This window comes from Limulus polyphemus, unplaced genomic scaffold (genome assembly GCF_000517525.1).
Source record: "Limulus polyphemus unplaced genomic scaffold, Limulus_polyphemus-2.1.2 Scaffold3044, whole genome shotgun sequence".
NCBI lineage: Eukaryota > Metazoa > Arthropoda > Merostomata > Xiphosura > Limulidae > Limulus > Limulus polyphemus.
In genome coordinates, this window is record NW_013668654.1 from 89,351 (window position 1) to 104,993 (window position 15,643).

A 15,643-nucleotide genomic window follows, 5' to 3' on the forward strand; every position below is an offset into this window, starting at 1 on the left:
TATTTAGCATAAATTCATTATGGTATTGATATATATTTAGCATAAATTCATTATGGTATTGATATATATTTAGCATAAATTCATTATGGCATTGGTACATACTTAGCATAAATTCATTATGATATTGGTACATACTTAGCATAAATTCATTATGATATTGATATATACTTAGCATAAATTCATTATGGTATTGATATATACTTAGCATAAATTCATTATGGTATTGGTACATACTTAGCATAAATTCATTATGGTATTGGTACATATTTAGCATAAATTCATTATGGCATTGGTACATATTTAGCATAAATTCATTATGGTATTGATATATATTAGCATAAATTCATTATGGTATTGATATATACTTAGCATAAATTCATTATGGTATTGGTACATATTTAGCATAAATTCATTATGGTATTGGTACATATTTAGCATAAATTCATTATGGTATTGGTACATATTTAGCATAAATTCATTATGGTATTGGTACATACTTAGCATAAATTCATTATGGTATTGGTACATATTTAGCATAAATTCATTATGGTATTGGTACATATTTAGCCAATTTTACAAACATGTGGAAATAAGGCAGACATCTTTTTTTTTCAAAGAGTAATCAGACTTTCTTTAAATGACAAAATCATGAAGTGGGTCATTATTAAGAACTTCTAATCAAACTTCTAATCTAAATTTAACTATATAGATCAGAGCTGAAATACTTTAAAATAACAAACATGAATGACGACAATCCAGTGAACAAACTGCCTAAAAATGTCTAATGTTACAAATCAATGTATAAGAAAACTAATATCTTATGAGGCTTGATTTACTTAAGACACTTAAGTTTATGTCAAATACGGAATTCCTACATATAAAAGCCTGAATTACAGCATATGCTGAAAAAAAGAAGACAAAATCATGACAGAATAGGTTTTAGTAAAATTAAATTATGTAGTCATGAAAAAATGTATTTATAAAGTTCAACATCGTTAATATCATTTCAATAAAATACATGTGAAACAGAAAGATTCTGTTTGAAAATAGTAAACTCTCAACAAGCAAAGAAGTTGATGACTCTAACCATCCTTTGTGAGAGGCCTGTATTAGAATTTTTATACAAGGTTATCTGCACATAGCCAGCCCTAATTCTGAACTGACAGATGAGAAGGAAGGTAGCTTAAGTCAACAGTACCCATTAATAACTTTTGGACTACACTTATCTTACTAAATAGTGGGATTTGACTATCACTCTTATATCTCATATCCTCAGCCTTAGGTAGAGTGCATCTTTGTGATAACAGTATGCAAACCATGAACTTGACTCACAGTCCAAGTAGGCATATCAGGCTACACCCAACCCACAATGAGGTAAAAAATAAGAGATGAAGAGCAAATCCTTCACTAACTGCTATAAATTTTCCTTACTAAATAAGCTTCATACAAACATGCAAAATCAGAGTGTTAAGATTAGGCAAACTTTCAATGACAAACTTATCAAAGACATAATGAAGTCATACCTTACACATTTAATACAAACTTATTACAGACATAATGAAGTCATAACCTACACATTTAATACAAACTTATTACAGACATAATGAAGTCATAACCTACACATTCAATACAAACTTATTACAGACATAATGAAGTCATAACCTACACATTCAATACAAACTTATTACAGACATAATGAAGTCATAACTTACACATTTAATAAACAACATGACCAAAATCTAAGTGCAGTCAGCTTGATACAAGGATAAGTAAAGACTTTAGTAGTGGCAACATATGTTAGAGAAACAGGATAACAACATTAGTACATTCACATCTGTTAGAGGAGCAGGATAGCAAAATTAATACGCCCACAACTGTTAGAGAAACAGAAAAACAACATTAGTACACCCACATCTATTAGAGGAGCAGGATAATAATGTTAGTACACCCACAACTGTTAGAGAAACAGGAAAACAACATTAGTACACCCACATCTATTAGAGGAGCAGGATAATAATGTTAGTACACCCACAACATTAATACACCCACATCTATTAGGGGAGCAGGATAATAACATTAGTACACCCACAACTGTAAGAGGAACAGGATAACAAACACCTGCACATCAGAGCATTTAGTAATGTAGTTGGCTCTGAAAACACATCCCAGATGACACCACCCTCATCCGCATAATGAAGATTATGGTTACAAAAGAAAATCCTCCAACCAAAAAAAGCAATTGTGAAGTAGCTCATCATATTTACTGATACTAATAACATGATAATAAACAGGGATTTGAAGTTGAAAGAAACTCACAATCTAGAAGGACACAGGCTTTCATTCTCACTCTAAGTTAATGGCTATTTTTATAAGAAATGTGGAATTACAACAACTCCATCTACTCACATATCTGTGATGTCTCCCAATGCAGCTGCATTGGACTTGAACACCGATTGGACACCACTGTCCGTGTGTGATAGAGGGTATGTGGAAAGTTTGTCAGTATATATGGTATAAGAATGATCTTGGCATATTTTTTTAAAAGCTTGTTATGAAGGAAATTGTGGTATCAGACCATAGAACCGAACGTGGTCAATGATGGAAGAAAATAATTACGAGATGAGCAGAGGACCTGGAAGTGTGATTAACTTTCAGTACATCTCCAAGTCTTCTGTACAATTTTTCTATCATAAATAATGCCAAAAATAAGTCTACCCAACTTTTACCAGTGACATTTAAATTAGCAACAAGAAAATATGTGACTTATTAACATATTTTTTCTTCTTTCTGAGACAGCTATAGGCAAAAACTCTTATTATGCATTTGTAGTTTCTGGATATTTTTCATCCATATAAACTAAGAAGAAAAAAATAAACATTTAGAATTTTTGCATCACATTCCACCAAACTCATGGAGAATTTTAAACTTGGTGATTTCATGTGCCATTTAATTTAAAACAAATTTGATTCTTCATTAATAATCTTGTTTTTTTTCAGCACAACATTGTCTAAGCTCTCTAACCTAACATTGTAGTGAATATTTTCTACTTCCAGAGTATTAAGTAAATTTAATACTCTAAGCAAGAACTATAAATGCTCATCCTATAGCACACCTCCCATGGTCATGTGGACAACAATATATATGTATTTACTCATGTATGATATAAACAGTAACAATAAAAAAGTAACCAATACAAAAGTAAGAGTGACAAGGTTATTTGAAACTCATTTCTTTTCATAAAACTTGAAAAGTAAATCAACTACAGTTTTTCTGTCCTACTTATGTTGCTTGTGTGTCTATAAACCCTGCATTTTTCTAACACGAATCAAGAATAAAGTATACAGACCTATTAAGGGAGTGACTCGTATGATGGGAAGATGTTTGAAATTACTCCAGCATTGTTAACCTATTTTCCAAAGTAAATATAGTCTTATCTTATGATGTTACTTGTGTTATCTGTTATTGTTGCACGTGTTTCTACATAATTAAGGTCAATGCTGCTTAATAAACAGCTACAAAGAACAAACATTTATACAATCTGTAGATACATACAGATTTTTTGTAGAAGTAATATTTCTGTTAGAATATCATTTACTGCACATAAAATCCCTGATAATTAGATTTATTATCTAATTGTATAAAAAAAATAAGTTTTTTACACAATGTAATAAAAGTACATTTCATTATCTTTATTTTTTGCATTCTGTGAAGTAAAAAATATATACTTTTTTTATTCTTCACTAAAAAAAGTAACATCTAAATATAATTCAAGTTTTTTTTCAACCATGTGTTGGTTTGAGATATGCATACACATACCTATCACACAGTGGTTCCCAACTTTTTTTACATCGGCCCTTTGTTACATCTGTAATCACACCCATGCACTGATGACATAGTTTCTAAGCCAATCATCCTTCTATTTAGTCTACCTTGCATGTACACATCTTTATATGGTGACGTTCTTACCAAAATCCACCAGTATGACATAGTTTCTAAGCCAATCATCCTTCTATTTAGTCTACCTTGCATGTACACATCTTTATATGGTGACGTTCTTACCAAAATCCACCAGTATGATGATGGTGGTGGAAACAGTTATAGTAGAAGTAAGGTCTCTTTGAATTATATTTTGCTTCATAAATGTCAATTTCAAATACAATAATTGGTCTCTTGTAATCTTAAGCTAGAATCCCCAAACTGAAATGGAGGAGAATCTAGAGGCGGCAGAGAGAACTTTTCACTCTTGAAATTGGAAAAGAAAAAAGAAGTAATGGATCTGTAAACAGATGAAGAAAAAGGGTCATGTGAAATCCAAAAGACTCTTTGCTGAGGGCAACCTTGTTGGCTCCTACTTAGTGTAATAGCCAGGTTTTTAAGGCATTGCTTGCCCCATAACACAAAAGGTTGTCCAAAGAAAATACCAGTTCTGATCTCATGACCAGTCAAGTAGACCACCTCAAGAGTAGTGCACTGGGTTTGAAATTGCCACCCACATACTATTGATGATGGGCAGTACTACTAAATCCTACCCCTGAAACTAAGTAAGTATCAAAGGAGTACCAAACTACCCAGAAGTTAAAAAACCAGTGTAGAGATACAAGGCATTATGCTTTTCTAGAAAGCCACTAATACAAGGAACCATGGTCCATTAAAACAAAAACATGAAAGTAAGATAAAATATAAACTTCCCTTATCAATAATAACAAATAAAACAGTGGGAAGTCACTAGAAGAAGAAAAAAACTTAAACAATACAGCAGGCAGGTTGAAAAAAAGTCCAACAAAAACCAAAAGAAAAGCCTAAAGCAGGCTGGTAACCCTCTAGTGTAGAGGCAGGTAAACTTTTCTTAACAGAAACAAATGAGGGATCAAAGATGACAAAAAAATCCACTCCAAATTTTCTACATCACCTGAGACAATACTTCCTTTTTGATCAAAGGCAATAGAAGACAGTCTACGCAAACTAGCAATCCATCCAGTGGGTTGGGAAACCCTGTTTCTCAACCAAAGAAACAGAGAAAAGCTAGGTTTGAAAATGCAATTAGGAAAGCTGAGACTGAACTGATGAAGGAAATGCTTCCATCATGAAAGTGGAACCTGAGGTTGCAAGTCTAAAAGTCACAGCCAGTGGCATAACTACAAAAGATGGACCCCCCCCTCCAATTCTTTCACCCACAAAATTTTCTGTAAACAGATAAGTAATTGATGAAAATTCTCTATCCTGAAACTTGAAATGGTTAAAAAATTATTAATTCAAAAAAGATCCAGAAACAGTCACCAATTTCTTGTGCATTTCCAAAACATGGAGAGACACACGTAAAGCTCTAGGTTGAACACAAACACAAAGCCATCAGGAGTAAAAGTGACAATACTCCTGATTCAGGAGATCAAAATGAAACTGGTCTGCAGGTGGAGAAGAGAAAAGAGAAGCAGACTACAGAGGAGATGGAAAATCCCAGAGAGGTGCAGACCATTTTCTAAAACCTTTAATGTTCAGGCTGGTCCCAAACCTTCCTTCAAAACCAATAAAAATGGTCAACCTGTTCCTCACTAGTCACATTACCCAAAGAACAATGGGAATCCACTTTAAGTGAAATAGACATCCTCAAATGGTCTATACCATGAGAGAGGAGATGCCTGGAATTCTCCTTTCCACTTGGAAAAAAGTATGCTTTGAGAATAATATGAGATAATGAGGGAAAAAACAAAGGCAATCAGGCATTGTTCAAGATAAGGGAAATTACAGAAAATCACTGGGTCAAGTTTCAACTCACAAAGCAAACAAGGTCTGTCAATCCTCTGACTGCTTCTGGAATTTGTGCATCCCAGTGTTGTGATGATCCATCCAGTTTAAAAGCACCAAACCCCTTCTCATAACAGAAGTCCATAGTTAAAGATGCATACTGATTATGGAAACAATAATAAAGGAAAACAGATCAGTTTCTCAGTGACAAGCTACCTAAAGAAACTACAAAATTAATCAAAAACCATAACAGAAAGTCTCCAGAGACCCAAATCTTGGCTAAATTCAACAGATTGTGTTACAAATTCCCAGGAACAAAAGCTAAGGTTCTTATTCAGTTAAATGAAGGTTAATTCACAATAACCCAAGAAATAATAGAAAATGGATAATGAAAAGGAATTGAACTTTAAAATTAGTTTCAAGTGGCCAAGAAATGACACTAACAAAATTGTGATGAGCCAAAAAAACAAAACTCATCAGAATAAGTGACACAACTAATTGCACGAAATGGCAAAAGTAAATGTGGTCACACAAGTAAGTACAAGATTAGTTTTAGAAAGATGTGAAAGAAGGTGATTATTCCAGTTATTCTGTCTATAAACATCATCAGAAGTGTTTACCCATGTAATGTTCTCACACAGAATGGGATTTTCAAAACAATGAAGATAGTAAAGGTAGGAAATAGGAACAGGAATGAAAATATGTCTCTCTATGACATTAACAAGAGATATATCTTGAGATTATGGCAAATTTATTATATTATATAAACTATCTACAGAGTACACAGGAAGACAAATTAACCAATCTTCAAGAAAACAAAAATCACTGACAAAAACAAATCATTTTTGACATGCAAACACAGAGAAAAACAAAATCAACTAAGTTTAAATATAAGAATTCTTTCCTTCTTGGTCCTTCAAGATTCTCCTTGTATACTCACCTTTGAAAAAAGTAAAAATTTAAGCCCATTTTCTTTTCAGGAAATAATTGATTCCCCTCTTACGTGTAAAAGTTTTGAAAGTTACTACTACTGACACAACTCACTCCATAAATCAATTGGATTGTGGGCTTTTAATCTTACATTAAAAAGAGTGAAGATATCTTAAGAGATTTCAAAGAGAGCCTTATTATACCAAAAAGTTATATGATTTAAGTGCTAAAGGTTATTTATTAAGATGAGGGAAAAGAGAAGATACCAAAGCTAACCTACATCTTTAAAGTTCAGATAATTTATTCTTTAAATTCTGTTTATTATGTTGAAAAATGTAGCTTATTAGGGAAAGAAACATTTAGAGAGAAAAATAATTTTAATATGAATTATCCTAATTTTTGGAAACAACCAGACTGCCACCAGGAAAACTTCAAACCAAATCCTATCTTTAACCCTGTATTGCTCATTGTAAAGTACAGTTAACAAATATATATTTCTTACTAAATATACATACAGATGCTTAAATTCTGTAGTTGAATGCTCTTATTTTCAGGTAACAGTCTAAATAAACCATGGAGTTATTGTTGTTGATTTTTCAATTGAACATTGTTACTTTGAGGTAACATACCCATTTATAGTTTAGCAAAATCTATTTCATAAAAACATTGTTTTTGAGCAATATAGACATATTCAAGTAAGAAATTCAAATAAAACATTTTAGCCAATGTACTTTCATAATGTGTGCAATAGAGGATTAAAACTAATAAGGGTCAATGTATGTTCCATGAATCTATCTTCAGACGTAGTACTTTGATTTATGATTGAAAGTTAACATTTTGAAAAACATCTGGAAAGCTAGCATTGCATTAATAATTCTTAGATTGAATAATGAAAACAGTTTTTGTGTCTAATACTTTGTTGGAGCTTTTTGACAGGATCTCTACCTCTTTAGATGAAGACATTTCAGTTGAGGTTGCATATTCTTGACTTGTTGAAAAGAATGTGAAGGAAAGCTATCAGAATGGTACCTTGTTTAAGTTAGATTAAAAGCACATTAGAATAAGGATGATAAAAGACCCGCCTCTTTCAAAGTCATCCCTCTCATTCATAAATAAAAGCAAAGAAAAACATTTAACTTAAATATTTTAAAGTGGAAGATGAAGCTTACAAGAAGTAATTTGAGACTAGTTTTTATAATGTAAAAATATAAAATGTTTTGGGGTTAATTACTTTATAAGTGTATTTGTGGAATGGTTTGTCTGATGATGTAGTGTGCACTATTGAATTTATTTATCTTATTGAATCTTTTTTTTTTTTTACAAATACACAGACTTACAAAACTAAATTTAACTTATTATTAATTCTTCTTCTTTAATAGTTACCAGAGAATGAAGTGTGACCTTCAGAAATCAAATTAACCTTTTAACACATTATTTTTCTTTGTTGTTCTAACATTCACCAGTGCCATATGAAGATATGATAAATATTAAATGCTTAGAAATATACCAAGAACTTAACATGTTCTATTCACCAAAGGTATTTGGAGTGATAACTTCATAACATTTTAAAGGAACAGAAAGGACCTTATTAGCCCATCAAGGATGACCCTTCCAGCTCCCAACTATAACCACCCCTTAACGATCACACTAAATCGATTTTTTTTTTGTATAATAACACAAATTTTCTTTCACACGTGAAATAAGGCCTTTCAAGTTCCTATACCCCATGTGCACATCTTTATACTTCATGGTATTAAACTAATTTTAGTAAAATCAGATTTTTCCAACCTTAGTATCATTTGTTTACAATATTACTGTCAGTAGCTTTCTAGAACTTAAATTTAAAACTCCTTAAAAAACAACAAACTTAAAACATTTTCTAGTTGCTTAACCTGTTTCTTTCACTCTCTGCCATTTTCCCTAAGTCAAACTGTACAAATAAACTGCAATGAATTACTCTGAGCTTCTTGAACACAACAGCTTAACTGACTCTTTAAATCTATTTTCTCTAGAGTGAAGAAGATCTAGAAGTTGCTTGATTGATTCAGATGTTTAGAATAACAGTTAGGAACTTTAAAAAAAATCTGCCTTTGGGTGGTCTTCTTGAGTGGTGGAAGAAAAACGTTTGAAGTACAAACTCGGGTAATAGGTTTAAGCTTTGAAAACCCATTAATATTGACTTGTTCTTTGATTTAATTAGTTTTAGCAACAATTATAAACTTGTGAAACTACAAAGCATGGTTACATATTAAACCTCACAAATGTATATATTGTGAGAAATTAAATATTTATTATTTCTCCCTTCAGATGCCGGCATCTGTCTGTTGGCACAATCATTACACATCATATCAATTATTACACATTATATCAATTATTACACATCATATCAATTATTACATTACACACATACATACCTTCTATTAGTAATAACTTATAATTTTCTTACTTACATTTTGTGCAATCACCTTGTCTAAGTTTAAATTATAATGTATGATGTAACTTGGCACTCACACGCTTCGTACAAGGTGTTTATTGTTGATTAGCTTGTTATTCACCCCATGTGACACCATGGTGCTTATCATTGATTGGTTTGTGACATAAGTGTTATGTTAGTAACTATAATATATGTGACATCAATGTCTGCTGAGCTGTGGTACATAAATACTTAACTGACAAGTTAAGAGAAGTTAGGGTTAGTAGTTTTTCATTACTATCACTCCTACAGTTACTACTATGTAGGTTTTAATGTACTGGTGCCTAATTGGATTCACCACTCAGCATATAAATATTACCTGTCCCATATTTAAGAATTGTCTTTATGCATTAATAAACAGTTTCTGGGATTACTCGTTATCAAGCTAGTTGAAACTGTTGTTGATGAGTTGTTAGTTGTACATGGGTGCAGAACAAAATTTTTTACAGTATAAAATACCTTACCTTTTTATATATACCTCAATGAAGCACTACATTTATTTTTTGTGGGTGAGGGGTGTTCATGAGGTGCTGAATATTCTTCTACCACCTCAATTTTTCTTATGTTTCTTAAATGTATTCTAGATCTTACAAATTTTCTTCACAATGCAGCAGTATATATATATGCAGAGTTTGAGTAATTCCTAATAGTTGTGGGCTTGACTGCGATTTTCAGAACAATACATATCCTTCTCTCATAGAGAACTCATACAGAGGTTTATCGATAGAAATAATTGTGTGCCCTTTAGGTACTACTTCCTTAGATTGGATGTTGGAATGAGCTACCAATCAGATTCAAAGATTAACTGAAAGATCATGGGCAAGCTCAGGGCAACAGTTAGGCTGTTGGAACCTATGGGATAGTTTTCAGGGTAATGAAGAATTAAATGCTACAGAAGGGCTACATTTTAGCAGGTTAAGTAGTTGGTTGTTTAGGGAAAGCTGTGGAAGAGAGGAGTTTAGAAAAAGGAAATTCAGACCATAAAAGGTTAAACAACAGTTTTAAAGACACGTCTGTTAGATTTAATATTAAATATAATAGGACCAGGAATAAATTTAATTGCTACTATTCTAATTTTAGCAAACTATAACATTTAACGATAGCAAAGGGCCTGTGGTCCATTGAGGTGTTTCATCCACTTAAAAAATACAAACACAAATGCAGTCCTGATCATTTAAATATCAATCAAGCAAGCATTCCCTTAAACTTAATGCCTCCATTACATATGATGGTAACAAATTCCAATAGCCAATCATCCTGCTTGAAAAGCAAAAATGTCTTAGCTGAAGATAACTCCTACCCTGCCAAAATTTGTTATTATGTCCCCTTCTACTACCATTATGTATGAAAAAAGATGATGCATCAACACTAACAATTCCATTAACAATCTTAAACTTTCTTCCCAGATATCATCTAAGTAGCTTTCTTTTGAACCTTTTACAAAAATTCAATGTCCTTTATAAGGTAAGAGGCCCAAAACTGAAGACAGTACTCAAAATGAGGTTTAATTATTGACCTATACAATGAAATGATAATCTCTTTAGAATTCAATCTTTGCAGTAAATACAACTCCAAATCCTACTTGCCCTACCAGTAGCAAGAGCACACACAAACAAAATACCAAGGTCCCTTTTTTTCCACAAATGCCCAGAATACTGTTTAGGTTTAGGTTATTTCCATTAAAATTATAGTGATTTATTATAGTATTTTGCATTCATTATAATTAAAAGTCATCTGCTAGTTATTTGCCCAACTCATCCAATAATCTATATCCATTTGTAAATTATCAGCTTTCTCCCAACAGTCAGTAACAACCAGGGCTTTAAATCACATTAGGAGTAAAAGAAACAAAACAGATGTGTTCAGGACTCCAATTTTAATGGAAGACTATGATATAATGGGAATTTGGTTAGACTTTGAGAATACTAGAAACAGGAATTATTTTTAAATTCCAAGCTTACAGGATAAAGGTATCTAATTTTTTTGTTCTATATTCTGAAGTTAACAGGACAAGAGTACACAAAGATAAGATTTATAAAGATGGGTTAGTGTGAAATAGTTATATTTTTCTAATAGGGTCATTAATGTTTGGAATGAGCTGTTAGAAGTAGTGGACACAACCTCCTTAAAAAGAGTTTAAGAAAAGTAATCAATATTTTCCTGAAAACATAAAGAGTGGGTTTGATTATTTATTTTTCTTAGGGGTGGTCATGCTGAGACAGCCTAAAGAGACCAAATGTTGTTATATGCCATAGCAAACTCAACAGTTATGAATTATGGGTATAATATTCAATACATACATAAGACACTATTATCAATTTCAAGAAATAAATCATTTACAACTAATTACAAAGTATACCAATAATGAAAACAGTTTAGCATTTAATGCATTTCATACTTCAAACTTTCTGAAGTAAATCTAATATGCTAGTGATTTTAGATGGAAATTACTCTGTAGAAAAAAAAAGAAGACATCTTTTGCTTTTATTCAACCATAGTAAGTACAATAGATTGGAGGAATTATTACTTTTATTTAAAAATCAGAACACAATTCATATTACTAAATACAATGTACAAACGCTTGTAGTAGCTTGCTTCCTGACATCACTAACACGTTTCCCTAATGTTGACTTTGAAAATACGGCTCTTCTGGATGAAAGATTTTGTTTTTATTGTTATTTATTTTTATTGTATCTTACCTTTATCTTTACATGACATGCAGATGAAGTGATGTCTACAAGTTGATTGAAACTATTCTAATTGTATGTTTCACTCTTTAATTACAAAATACATTCTTACCAAAACTTAAAGTTAATCTGACCATACCAAAGTCTAATGTGCAGAATATCATTATTTATACATTCAAACATACATTTAAGATTCAATATCTATGCTTTTTTGCCTAAATCTGAATCTTGAAAAACATTTCATGGCAAAATAAAGCCAGGGACTAAGGTATTTATAAAGTATATTGTTCATCACAAGTAAAAATAGTACAAATATATAAAATATATCATCTTGAATTATAAACTTAATTATTGTCATTTGTTTCCACAGCATAAAACTCAGAGCTCTCACTACAAAAGAATTGGTAAAATGCCATAAAAAATAATTAATAACACCATTGCATGCAGGTACCAACTAGTAAGTCAAGGATTCAACTAAATTTTCATGATTTTGCTAGTACTACTATATAAAAATAATTTTACAAAGGTTTGTTATGTTTCTATGTTATATGAATATGAGAATCTCATCATGACACAAGAAGGGAAGAATCAGTACAATAAAAAAAATACAACACATTTCAGACTAATTTAATTATCTTCATTTCATTTTGTGTCTACTCGATATTACTTAGGAGTGCCCAAAGACGCCCAAGGCAGAAGGCGCACATGCCCCCATTTTTGTACAGTTAGTGTAATACTGCAAATACACTATTTTTAACAACTACTTTAGATTTACACAGATTTCTTCTTTGCCCCACCCCACTTTCCAATTAAGTTAGGCACTCTTACTCCAAGTAATGGCAAAGGGACATTTTTTTTTATAGTTGAGATTTTACTATTTCAGTTGGAAACTAATGGTGCTATGAGTTAGAGTGACTTTTTACAACTTTTTATTTTTAATGTTAAAGAAAACATTGGTATGATTTTAACTTTAATTGCTTTTCTTTTTACCTTCCAACCATTCCCTGCTTCTCTGTAGTACGGAAAGTTTGTACATATCCATGAATAAATTTCACTCAGAGTCATCTTTTTCTTAGGTGAACTATTTATGGCGAATGATATCAAGTTTGCATAGCTATAAGGTGGTTTTCCATCCTTCTGACTAGAATCTTTAGTTGTTGAAGAAACTGAACAGTCGGAACAATTCTGATTCTTACTACAAGTACAACACAACGTGTTATTTTTATTATCACAACTGACGCAAGAAGTATGCTCTCCTTTCAAAGTTCCTTGGACATTTAACCTTGGTAACCAATCCATGGATGTTAAACTTTTATCTAATTCCGACGTCATTTTATGATTCACTTACTTTTTATCACCAAATCAACAGCAGTTGTACAGCTTTTAAGAAAACAGTACAAAACAACACGATAAACCCGATCTTAACGAGTTCATATCGCGCCACAAAAACACGTTCATCAATAGCATTTACCTCACATCATTCGATAACTAACCATCGTGGAGAAAAGTGAGATGGTTTACTAGAGCCCTTAACATCTCTATTGCACCTTGGTGCCACCTACTGGTATAACGCTTGAATGTCATTGTTAGTAGCGCCCTCTCGTGCATATAAATCAAACGAATTATGTTTTACCAACATTTGTTATTATTATTTGTGATAAGTTTTTAATATAACGTAAACTTCACAACGCTACACAAATTCGCATTTATAAAAACAAAATTACACAAAACGAGAAGTTTCATATCAAATATATATATATAACATATTTATATATATTTATAAGTAAAGTATTTATTGCATATAGTAATTTGCGTGTGTGTGTGTGTGTGTGTGAGGGGGGTTGGAGTTATTTTGTTAGTGTGTTTTAAGTCCAGTTTCAGCTATATATATAAATCGGAACGATTATTACATTGTATTTTGTATATGGTTCTTGGTTGTGGAGGTTCGTCGTATAGTTTTCTTTACGCTTGTCTGATTTTTGCTCCTGGGGTTAACACAAACCTTGTGTGAATACTTATGTCGTATTTGTGTATTAAGTTGTTGCCAGAATTCCTTAAGTGGAATGCTTAGGATATCAATGAATGGAATCGTGCCAGCGATTATTTCACTAGGTTGTTTTTGTGTATTATTGTTTTCAGTGGTGTTGAGTTGATCAGGACTTTAATTAACTATGTTATGAAATTGCCTTGTTATTTGATGAACTGTTGTAATGGAAAACTTGTTAGGGCCTGTAAAAGATTTGGTTAAATATGTTTAAAGATGGAATTTCATTGTTCTGTGTTGCACTTGAAAATTATCACACTAGTGGTCGAAACATTGTACGTATTCTAACATACTAAAATTTCCAACTGTCTGCTACGAGCTGTAAATAAATTTAAAATATTTATTGTTTGATATTTAATCATTTAATGTGAGTAAGGTTATTGTTGTTTAAGCAAAACCATATTAAACGATTTGCTATCTTCACTACGAGGGAATCGAACCCCGAATTTTAACGTTGTAAGTTCATAGACTTGCCGCTGTCTCACACGGTTGACAATGTAAGAAAATGCTTCTTTGATTCTATTACTTATTTCATTCACTATTTATTAATTTTAATTTAAAAATTCTGTGCTTCATATTTTGTTTGTTGACTAACCTGGTATATATGATGGTGAAAAGTTGTAAATTACTCACATCATGATATGCAAATAGTTTATTGTTTACTGAATTTTGCGCAAAGCTACTCGAGAGCTATTTACCCTGACGTCTCCAATTTTGAAGTGAGTAAAGGGAAGCAAGTTAGTGAACATCATCTACTACTACTCTAAACAAATAGTGAGATTTGATCGTCATTCTTAAGACACACGCACACATCTACAAAGAGCAGAACGAGTCTTTCTTTTTTTTTGGCGGTAACTGGGTGTGAATAACTGGGCCGCGCTCTCTCTGATAGGAAAACTGTTCCTCCAATTGAATGTTGTTACAAAACGTCGACCGACCGCATAAAGATATTTGGTTTGAATTTCGTGCAAAGCTACACGAGGGCTATCTGCGCTAGCTGTCCCTAATTTAGCAGTGAAAAACTAGTGGGAAGGCAGTTAGTTATCACCACCCACCGCCAACTCTTGGGCTACTCTTTTCCAACGAATAGTGGGATTGACCGTCACATTATAACGTTCCCACGGTTGAAAGAGCGAGCATGTTTGGTGGGACGGAGATTCGAACCCGCGACCCTCAGATTGCGAATCGAACGCCCTAACCACCTGGCCATGCCGGGCCACGACCGCATAAACAAGAGAAGCGACCGCTTGGATTCTTGCGCTATTCTAAACAAGCATCTAAAATAGTATTTATTTTGCTATCGCACTTGTTTAATCCTTTAAACTAATAATTAGTCGCCTAAATTGCGCCCATTAGTGGACTGCGTGATATATTTGAAATATCGTAGTTGCTTAAGCCGGAACACTAATGTTACAACTTGAAACTTAGACACACAAATTAATTATTGGTGTATTAGATGTACTTGCGCAGGGTTCCAGAAAGTTCTGTTTCAAGAGTAAAAAAAAAAGTCAAAATTAAGAGTAACAAATATTTTTATTTCTTGCTTTTGAAGTTCATATGTGTCGTTCCCCAGTGTGGCAAAGCGGTATGTCTGCGGATTTATACCGCTAGAAACCGAGTTTCGATACTCGTGGTAGACATAACCCAGATAGCCCATCGTGTAGCTTTGTGCTTAATAACAAACAAACATATGTCAAGCTTTGTGTAGCCTATAGAGTGCATAATTCGTCTCGTGATTCAAGGCATGCGCACGTTTTTACTAACGTT

At 32.4% G+C, this 15,643-nt stretch overlaps 1 protein-coding gene across 2 annotated transcripts in view; it reads right to left on the reverse strand.

Annotated features, from left to right (window-relative positions):
- The window catches only part of LOC106468532 (forkhead box protein J3-like), a 98,042-nt gene extending 84,729 nt beyond the window's left edge, over window positions 1-13,313 (reverse strand). For both annotated transcript variants that reach the window (XM_013928964.2, XM_022396866.1), the window contains exon 1: window positions 12,823-13,313. In XM_013928964.2, coding sequence (XP_013784418.2) covers window positions 12,823-13,164 — 342 coding nt within the window. In that variant the 5' untranslated portion in view covers window positions 13,165-13,313. The remainder of the gene's footprint in view (window positions 1-12,822) is intronic.
- Window positions 13,314-15,643: the final 2,330 nt, after the last annotated feature.